The 10,941-nt window shown below is 40.7% G+C and overlaps 1 protein-coding gene across 1 annotated transcript in view; it reads left to right on the top strand.

Moving 5' to 3' along the window:
* Positions 1-9,398, top strand: part of LOC106808852 (sugar phosphate exchanger 2-like) — a gene marked incomplete at its 3' end in the record, with an annotated part of 29,773 nt that extends 20,375 nt beyond the window's left edge. Inside the window, 5 exon segments of the mRNA XM_014811738.1 lie at positions 6,737-6,903; positions 7,509-7,552; positions 7,909-7,986; positions 8,816-9,044; positions 9,336-9,398. Of these exon segments, the coding sequence (XP_014667224.1) occupies positions 6,737-6,903; positions 7,509-7,552; positions 7,909-7,986; positions 8,816-9,044; positions 9,336-9,398 (581 nt within the window).
* Positions 9,399-10,941: the final 1,543 nt, after the last annotated feature.

Consider the following 10,941-nt stretch of genomic DNA (forward strand, 5'->3'; position numbering starts at 1 on the left):
CCGTGGATTTGGGGTTGTGTGTGTGTGCGTGTGTTACGCCTCCTGGGCTGTGCGTCGTGCGGTGTGCCTGTGTGCGTTGGTTGTGTCGGCGTGCGTGCGTTGCGTGCCTGCTGCTAGCGCGTGGTGACTGTGTGTGTGTGTCTGAGATGTGTGTGTCGCGCCATGCTCCGTACGCGCCGCGCGCCGAGCTGTCCTGTCGGTGTGCGAGCGCGCCGGTTGCTGTTATCTCTCTCTCTCTTTCTCTCTCTCTCTCTCTCATCTCTCTCTCCCTCTTCTCTCTCTTCTTTCTGTGTGTGGTGTGTGTGTCGTGTGCGTGCCGTGCGTGCGTGCGTGCGTGCGTGCGTGCGTGTGCCTGGTTGGGTCGTGTGTGTTTGTGTGTGTGTGTGCGTCGTGTGTGTGCGCGGCCGTGTGTGTGTCTCTGTGTGTGTGTTTGTTTGTGTGGTGCGTTGTGGTGCATCCGCACTGTGTGCGTGGCGTTGCGTGCGCGCGTGCGTCGCTGTGTCGTGCGTTGCGGTCTGTGTGTGTGTGTGCGTGCGTCCGCTGTCGCGTGCGTGCGTGGCGCGAGCGCGGTGCTGTGCGTGCTGCGCTGGTGTGTAGCGTCTCTAGGCGCAGGAGGGTATGAAGTGAGTGCGAAACAAGTGAATCCCACAGGTAGTTCGTTAGTAGCCGCGGATATTCGCATGCGGCAGCTTGTTCAGCGACATTTGTGCGAGGAGCGAGAGCCTTTCCGTGCGGCGTTACGATCCATGTCTGCTTTATCAACGGCTCGACGTAAGTCCATCCTATTCGTCGACTGATTGAGAGCGTGCGATTCTATTATACACGGCTGCATAAGAATCGACGTGGGTACGCTCGTACGCCTTCTGTGATCATTCCTTCCTCATTAACAACGATTATATATGTCACATGCGGAATTAAAGTCGTTACTGCGTGGCTGCGGTGAAGTGAGCAGCGTCACTGATGCGTCGGCGGCGGCGCTGCGCCTGCTGCTGCTTCTATGCTCATTATGTTTCATTGTAATCAGTGTCTATACATATGATTTTGTATGCATTGTATTACATGTGTGTAATCGTTTTGTATTCTGTTTTTCTTCGACTATACCCTTTGTAGATCCGAGGTTTATTATTCTACAAGTAACAATCTGTCATCCGCTTTCCTGTCCCTTCCTTTTAAAATAAAATATTTTAGGGCTAAATGTTACCGCTAACATGCTGACTCTCTTTCAATGACTCAATTCTTTACCAAAGGGGCACCTAGTCTCTACAGGAGGGAGATAGGCCCTCAAGATCGTAGGCCCAGTGCCAACTGCCCACCTGCCCCCCTCTGCTTCTGGCCTGTTATATAGACTATTACCTTACTATAGACGACCTGCTGTCTCTATAGCTACACTCTAACTCGAAGTGCAGGGGCGTAGCCTACGGGGGGCCTCGCGGGGGGGGCAGCGTGCCCCCCACCAATTGCTGATGCCCCCCCAGTGCCCCCCCACACTCAAAAAGTCTGCTTGATTAAAAAAACAATTGAATTGGAAACAATGACCCGTATTAGAACACGTATAATCAAAGAAAAGATTAGTATATTGTGACCCCCCCACGAAATGGACAGGCCCCCCCATGTGCCCCGCCTGCAAAAATCTGCACGGCCACTGTCTCAGGTAGAATTCTCCACATCTTGTTGTGTGTACCATGTCCTTAGTACTGGGTTGCAGGAATCCATCAAAGATGATGTAAGTGTCTTCGGGATGGGGAAAGTAGTAGAATGATGTACTGATTTCTGTGGCTGTGACAACTGTGAGAACCAGACTGTAAGTTTAACCGGCAACCAGGAACCGGAGATGATGAGGAAGATCAAGGATCGGTAGGGGACGCCGAAGAAGATGTCTCAGAAGATTGACTTTTCCAATTTATCGACTAAACTTGTTGTACTATAAGTTATAATATTGTACTAATTATTGTACTATAAGTTATGATATATATAGGACTATTTTGATAGCTTCGGTTGATTTGGGGACATGCTGTAAGTTAATTTTTTGTACAGTGCATTAGACTTGTTACTCTTCCTGGACGATTGTGATACAATAGTTCTGTTAAAGGACAAATTATATTCTATTGTTTGTATTCAATCAAATCCTATGTGTATGATTCTTTATCGAGTATCTTCGGTTTGACGAGTTCGTAAAGCTTCATAATCAATACTTGTTTAAATTTAAACAGTAACGCGTATGGTTATTAATGATCGATCTATAACACTTTTTAGGGATGAATCATGCTTCTGAGTGTTTAAATAACACCAGAATTCGATCGGGCATCCAAAAAAAACCCAGAAAGCATACCTAACATGCCATATGTCAGAAAACACCGAAATTTTGGTACGCGACTGAGCTTAATTGAGCTTAATTGGTCAATTAAGCATTAACCGTTCAATTTATGAATAAACTGACTGTTGGAATCGACTCCCCGCCCTAAAATACCCCTAGTTACATGTATAACATGACTATAAAGTGTTCAGGTAAGATTTACACAATTTTCCCATAATCGCGAAAATCGGAAAAAGGGCGTGGCCCATAAAAAAGTTTCCGACCAACAAAAATTTTGTAACTTTTTTTTAGGTTTTTTATGGACCAATACCAACACATTAGTGAAGAATCCAGCATGTTTCACTCGATTTCCCGGTAGAGTGCACTTTATGACTGGACTAAATTGGGATACCCCCATGGGATAAACACCACACCCCCACCCCCACCCCAAATGCCCTCAGTGGTCAGTATTTTATGTGTTCTTTTATCTGAAAGCATTCTCATCTCTGCTTGATATGATTTACAGTTGCCTTTACATATTCTGAGCTCATTTATAGCCGAATTTGCATTTACAGATGTTGGTGAGAGTGGTGTGGAGAGAAAATTGCATCAGACGCATAGAAATCTGATTGCATTGTGCCTACGCTCATATAGAGGCTTGATCAGCAACCCTGTACATTTGCTATCTTTGGTTTTGTCCAAGAAAGAACCAATGATAGACGAAGTGAGTGGAGAGACAGAAGTACAACCATGGCAATGATATGAGCCAAGGGGTATCAACTATTCCTCCTGGTGTATCAATTCATTTTAGCATAAATAATTTTAGTTTGTATATTTTATACATTGTTCTTAACTATATAGTGTCGTATTACAATTTAAGTTTTAATGAGACTAGGTATAAGTTTATGATATCAGATGATATAGTACATGACATTTTACAAAGGTGTTATAGATACCATATGCTAGAGGTTTTTTCTGCAAAATAACCGAACGAAGAGATGTACATCATTTAATTTCTGACCTTCACGAGATGAGCTTGGATTTTTACTCTTTCAAAAAATTACCAACTATCTAGTGAATAAAGTTTGTATCTACGTACCACGTGGAAGTCCACACAATTTTAAAGACATTTTAATGGCAATTTTACATTGGCAAGTAAACAATGATTTGCTGACAAGCATAACTTCCAGACATTGTCTTGAATTTGGTGCTGAAAGTCATCATATCACGTGAAGAAACCTGGTGCAAGTACATTCACTTTTACTTTGACAGCCGTGAAATGGGATAAACATTATTTTAATCATTATTGCATATGTTTTATTATTGATATTCTGAATCACATCTGTGATATCTGTCAATTTGTAAATTTCAGCGTGTATATGATGATATTTGCAAACGCGAATATGGTTGATAGATGCAAATCAGGGATGAATAATGACATAATATGTCATTATTCACCCCTGTTGCATATGTTTGAGTGAACTGGAGTATTTGCTATTCTTTGCGGGCAAAGAAAAGAGTCACGTCGTAGTTTGTTGCTCGTTGATCATCTTCTATAACAGCAAACCAGTTGGCTAGTATTTAATTAGCAAACTGTAGTATAAATTGGGTTTATTATTCAGTTTAAGTATATAAGTAACTTACTTTGCAGCACACCTGTAGGGACATATGACAAAAGATATTATATTTCTTATATAAGTGTCAGTCTTTGCCGTGTCTTTTTCTCTTCTCTTTTCCGACAAAAAACGTGCAGTGTATTCGGCGTTGTGAGCTGCTGCAATTCTTGTTCCGCTGTACAGTTTAGTACTGGTGTAATTACCATTGACAGTCTTCGATGCTAGCATGTCCACTTCGTGATTTGACAAGAAATTACAGGTTTCATTTGTTCTTACAGAGTAGTGCGAGCGCTTCCGTGTTTGAATGACGTCGAATGTTTTCGGTTTCTCGGCTGGTACTGAAAATTGTGTTAAATGTGAGCATGCTGTTTTAGACGAATTGGTCTGTAAAATTACATGCGGTTTTTATATATACGTTAGTCTGGTTTATGATATATGTGTAAATGGGTGCAGCACTGAGATAATAATTTATTGTAGAATATTTATTAAAACGGTATTGTTTTGATGCCTTAATGAAAATTTAACAAGGGAAATGAGCCTGCAAATTATGCCAATAAACCCTGTTTATGGTAACATTCCTGTGCAATCGAGTACAATTATTACTATGACGCACCACCAGCAGTATCATTTAAAGCAAGAAACCTTCCTTGTGTATAATATTGACATTTTAACACCGCTAAATTATGTTATAGGCTGCACTCTATTACTGCAACCTAATCATAGCTTGTAGCAGAAATATCTATATATAACATATTATCAAGAGCTAATAGGTAGTATACATAGATCTTTCAATATCTGCCTAGATGTAGTTATAGATATTTTCCTGTTGTAAATGTCAGTAATGACGGAATTAATAATGAGTAATTATTAATGTGTAATATTATTATTATTAATATTATCAATAATCAATCAATAACAATCAATTATTATGAATATTATAATTATAATATTGAATATTATGATTTTGTTTTTACAGAATGTGTAATATGAGGACTATTACATCTGGGGTACGGTAAATTCCCTATATAAATAGCATATGGGTGCAGCTCCAACATCCGCAGATGTAATAGTCCTCATATTACACATTCTGTAAAAACAATCATAATAACTTGGATGCAGTAACCAAGGCTGTATCTATCTCGTGTGGGGGGGGGGGGGACAGTTCCCACAGATATCATAATGTACATACATGTAGTATACGTTATTCTTACTCGTCAAGTCCACAACAGAAGCATACTAGGAAGCAACGTCAATCAGTCGATAGATCTAATCAAAAAAAGATAGGACATGATTATCTGTCTGCGACCGAACTAATGGTAATGTGTTTACAAGCGTTAGCGGTGCCAATAAAAAGCAATGCGCACTTTTTGTAGATTTTACTACGCCAAACACGAGTCATACGAAACGTGTCAAAGTAACGATTTGTGTTTTACGAGAATGACACAGCTTGTTGAACCAAATGAGAGAGTGATAGTACCTTCGAAGTGGTAGAAGAAGAGAAAGAAGTGGTAGAAAAAGCGTAAAGGGACGAAGTGACAGCAGATTCAAATCAAAGGGACAAGAATCTTAATCGAGCCATTGAAAACGTTACAAGATTAGGTCGTGTATCTAGAAAACCTAGGAGTTTTAGTTTTAAATTCTTGTAAACTGCATGTTACAATATGTACAGTTGTGTACTATGTATGTAGTGACCTCGAGCCGGCCTCAACCCGAGTCCTCGAGTCCGAGTCCGAGTCCGAGTCATTGCACTCCGAGGCCAAGACTGAGACCGAGACCAAGGAAAACGGTCTCGAGGACAAGACCGGCCTCGAGACCTACAACACTGATAGCATCATGGTAGGAAAAGCCATCACTGTGCCGAAATTGGAGGTCACATGTCAAAGGGCAGTGGGGGAAAGGTCAGATATCAGACATTTTCTGAGGACATGGCCTAATGGACAGAGTAAAAAACTTTTTTGTTTCAGCGCTGACTTACCATTTTTATCACTTTATTGAAAGGACCATGAAATGTGCTTTCGACTGATGTGCGAAGAGTAAGTGTCGGATAACCTTTTGACCCTCAAGAGGAGGGTTAAACATGGATTCCTGAACTACCTCAATGATGTCACAGTGTTCTCATATTCATGGCACATCCATAACCTAGAAAGCCAATATGCCTGGATAGCCCAACGGGTACAGCACAGGATTATGGCTCAAAGGTCCTTGGATTGAAACCCATCAGATTTTTTATTATTTACCTGTTTTCTGTATTTTTCTATCTTTATCCATTTAACTATTTTCATCCAATTAATGCAAATATTTACATGATTTATTCACAACAATTTAATAACAAAAAATAATTTTTACAACAATTAATTTTTATTTTAAATAGGGTTAGGGTTAGGGTCACAATGCACCATAAAACAGGAGTTTTAGGCACGCAATTTGTATCAACCAATGGGATTTGGGAGGTATGCAGAATGCAGAAGGTGGCTGAAATGATGTGTACGCAACTGCGTATCTGCATATCTGTGTCTAACAAAGGTGTCACTATGCACGACTTAAATGTTACGTTTATAACCGTAGCAACAGACCTCAGATGAGCCCAGACGCTCTGCGGCTCTTGTTTTATTGTATGGTGCATGTGATGAAGGTATTTTGTTGGCTTAGTTAATAATTCAGGCTTTATAGTAAAGTATCATATTGCTATTGTAGTTTTGAAAGATTCCTCTTGTGTTAATTTCACTATACCTCAAGCTATATTACACGTATCTACGATAATTGGAGTGAGAATGATTTCTTCAAACTGTGAGGTTTTATTCAGAAACTTATTTGATGCTTGGTTTAGCCGAGGCCTGCTGTTTGGTGTCTGGAATTCGCACACATCGGTTGGCAACATCCTGGGCTCCTTGATAGCTGGAGTGTGGGTGGAGACCAACTGGGCCCTATCGTTTATTGTACCTGGTTTGATCATCATCGGCCTTGGCATTCTGGTCTTCTTCTTCCTAGTCACAGGTAATGACTAGTATCAATGGAAATATGCACCAGTACAAAAGTTGAAATTATATGATGTGTGGTTCAGAGAATGTGGCATACAGAATATATATAGTAATGTAATAACGTTATCTTGATTTGATTGCGCCCCATGTTGTTTTCTGCAACACGCTTTGCTTTCTAAAACTTCAATTTGATTGGTGGTGGAACCAAGTGACATGCAAAGTAATCCTGAAACATGCTGCTGATGGTCTATAAGTACAGTTTAGTATGTGTTTTAGTGAATGGATACAAACACAAGTTAGTTGCAGTTGCGAAAGCAGAATCGGTACTGTGGTAATGAATTTGCTGTTTCAATATTTTCTAGAGGTAGCGAAAAGGTGTGTTGTTTAATGTAGCACTCTGAAACCTGCTGAAACCTTTGACATAATTTACTCTAATCTCCACCATTCAGGTTATACCATCTACAGCAGTTGCATTAACACTTGTTCCTTCTCTTTATTCTGAGTAAAAATGTGAGGAATTGACCCGTCTAGCCAGTAGGTGGTGCAACATTCCCGTCTGTACTGTAAGTGCAAGTGAGAACACTCATCAGAGAAGACTCAAGAGTTGTTTTTAATTTTCAGATCCAACGCATGTAGGGTGTTCTGCCCCAGACTACCATGGCGATGTATGTGTAATGTATTTGTATGACATTGATAATACATATATAGTCTAGATCTGTGTACACTGTATTTAACTACAGTGTGTAGCCCTATTGCTCACATTAAATGTTACTGATGTGAGTGAGCTTAATTATGCATTTTAAATAAGGACATATGAGCTAAAGCAATTAATGCTAGTAAAGTCTCACCGGGACATGGTGCTGCCATATAAGGTAATGGTAGACGGATGTACACATGCACGCTCTTACACATGTATGCACATACACATTCATGCGTGCATTTGCATATGCATACAATACCAGCAGGTAGTGAGATTATTAAAGGGTTCCTACAGTGTGATTGTGTTGCTTTTCCGTTGCAGCTGGTGGGCGGTCGTCGAACGATGAAGCCTGTGTTTGCTTCTTCACATACCAAACGTGATGTCATCACAACACCTGAGGTATTTACTCGGTCATTCGTTGTGACGTAGCAGTGTGATGGTAATTTTGAACTTAGAGATACTATAGGATTGGAGGTATTAGTGATGGGATTGGATAATACTATTGAAGGTACATGTCAACTGAGATTTGCCATAGCTCGGATGTATGTCAACACTGATAAATCCTAGCTGTGAACGAAAGTTTCGAGGGGAAGAAAGAAAAGTTCTGCATCGTTCCTGAATAAGAACTGGAATCTTGTCCTACTTTTCAGAGAAACATGTTACTGAAATCACTTTTATCTCATTATAATGATATTGTAAGTTTGCTGGGAGAATTGGTGCATGACATGTTTTTCAATAAAATATACTATCATGCCTCTTTAATGACCCAGGTTTATTCGTGAGGCTTGTCTACTAAGGAAAAAATCTGTTAAAAGTGATTATTGTAACATGTGGTGGAAGGAAATGGTACATTAGTAGAGTTATGTAACATGGTGCTTATGGACACAGTTCTTTCTTAATAGTTGCCATACCACACTGACCTGACGTTTGCTTCCCTCTTCCATTCCATCACTATCATACTAACGATTTTCCTGGGTTCGTTTACTGTTTTACCAACAACCGAACAAGTTTCTATTTTGGATAATAATATACTTAATTACCATTTTACAGTATTGATTAATAAATACTTTTTATTGCCCATTAAATGAAAATCCATTCATTTTAATTAAGTCCACCTTACAAGAAGTATGGCGGTACGTTACAGTGTGGTTATATGATCATTTGATAACTTGTAACTTTAATTGTAGCAATGCATTTTCCTGACAACAACAGCCATTTCTTATTTCAGGTGGTAGATGATGAAAACTACTCTGAAGAAGAGTCACTGCTGGTTCCCAACCATAACATGGACAGCCTGAATGCAATACCAGACAGCAGTTTAGATGATTTAGCACCTATTAGCTTTATGCGGGCATTGCGCATACAGGGTGTCATTGAGTATTCGCTGTGCCTCTTCCAAGTGAAACTGGTTGGCTATACGTTACTGTACTGGCTGCCTATGTACATTCAGAATACTGGTGAGTAAATCATGCTTTCATTCGCACCACAGAATAAAAAACGTTGCGGTATCAAGTAGCTATTTCTGGGGTTCTTCATAGTGTTCTGCACATAAATTTGTGATGTAAAATTTGAAAAAGCCCGAATAGGTCCACTGTAAAACTAACTGCAAATGAAGTAACTAATTGGTTACTTTCCAGTATTTAGAATGTTTGGCTGTTATGGCACGATAATGTTTCATAAAAATGAGTTTTAACTGCCACTGAATGAAGCAGTATTATATCTTAATCTATAGGTCTTTGATTTTATAGCTGGTTACAGTGCATCTGAGTCGGCTGATCTATCTACCTTTTTTGACATTGGAGGCATTGTTGGTACGTACAGTGAGAGAACATTTGGTAATTGGGTAAATATGTTGAAAGTTTAAAAAGTATATGGACCTACATAAACAAGAAACCATTCTGAACACTGAAAGGCAATCCTTTAAAGGCTCACAATGCGCATCCAAACGCTAATTTCTCCAGTACTAGACTAGCAAATACTTCGTGTCATGCATAATCATACTATACCTTATGGCAAAATAAACTCTAGTTCCTCCCATTTCACTGCGCGTTGTCTTATAAAAGGTATTTTGAAAATACCTCCAATGTTGTTGAAATTCTCCGATGTTGTTGACAGTTTCCCCAATCCCCAAGCAACCGTGCAGCGGTGCTGCGGTAGAGCGGTACGGGCGCAGCAAAGATAAAAACATGTGACGTCACGTCACCACTTCGAGGCTATTTTGTTTGGCAAACAGTCGACGTTTGCGCCAGAATGCCAGTTTTCTCACCTCTTTCTTGTGGGTTTTAAGCAAACGCGCAGTGAAATGGGAGCAACTAGAGTTTATTTTGTCATAAGGTAGTGTGATTATGCATGACACGAAGTACAGTGATACATAACGCAACACAGTAATTTAGATAATACTTACAAGCATAACATTTATTAATTAATATCTCTCCACCACAGCACACTTCAATCTCAACACCCCAATCGTTATAAATTCGTCATGGCTTCTAAAGATTACCCAGCGCTTGCCTACAAGCGCTGTTGCTACCGTTGCGAACAGCTACGTCCCGCTTAATCCATCCCCGCAACACATATACTACTAACCAGCAATACTATCGCGACCGTACTCTATATTATTTACTCTCACGACAATCTACACAGTCTGTACAATCAAAACTAACATACCAAGAAAAACCATAGTTACGTATACGTGTCGTCTCGTTTGAGCCGTCTCGGCCCGCCTCGTCACGGCTGGTCCTAGCACACTCTCTATCTCTTACTCTGTTAAACTCAGCCTACTTATGCTGCCCAAGTCCGCGCGCGACCCGTGCTTCTGGGTCGAAGTGTGTATCGGCCTCCTCTCCCATCTGCCTATTATTACCCTCCTTTGTTTCGCTTCTAGTTCTACTAGGTCACTCATGTCATGCTATTTGCGACGCTCGTTTGTACTGTCCGGTGCCGGTCTGTTATGTAACGGCTGTTCCTGCCGGTACCGTTCGTACTCGTCCTAGGTTACACGTGCCCCTTCCTTTGAAGTGACGTACCTCCGGTACGTCTCTTCTCTCGTGTCCTCACGAGACCTTTCCCGCTCAGCTCCCTCCGGCGTTGAAAGAAATAGGCCCTTGCGTTGTGTCTTATGATGTTATTTGTATAGTATTTCCACCTATTCCTCTCAAAGCGGTGCTCGCTGCTATCTCCTTCTCGGCTGCCGTTTCTGTCCTGTATATTGCTGTGGTTGTAGCGATTGTTCCTGTGCTGTGTTAGTCCAGGTCGTATAGGTGTGTGAGACGCTGACTGTTTCATATCTTGATTTCCCCCCTCCGAGTGGCTCTACCGTTCTTATGTACACTTTCGTTCTCTCTTTTCTATCAT

The sequence above is a fragment of the Priapulus caudatus genome, unplaced genomic scaffold, assembly GCF_000485595.1.
Source record: "Priapulus caudatus unplaced genomic scaffold, Priapulus_caudatus-5.0.1 Scaffold309, whole genome shotgun sequence".
Taxonomy (NCBI): Eukaryota; Metazoa; Priapulida; class Priapulimorpha; order Priapulimorphida; family Priapulidae; genus Priapulus; species Priapulus caudatus.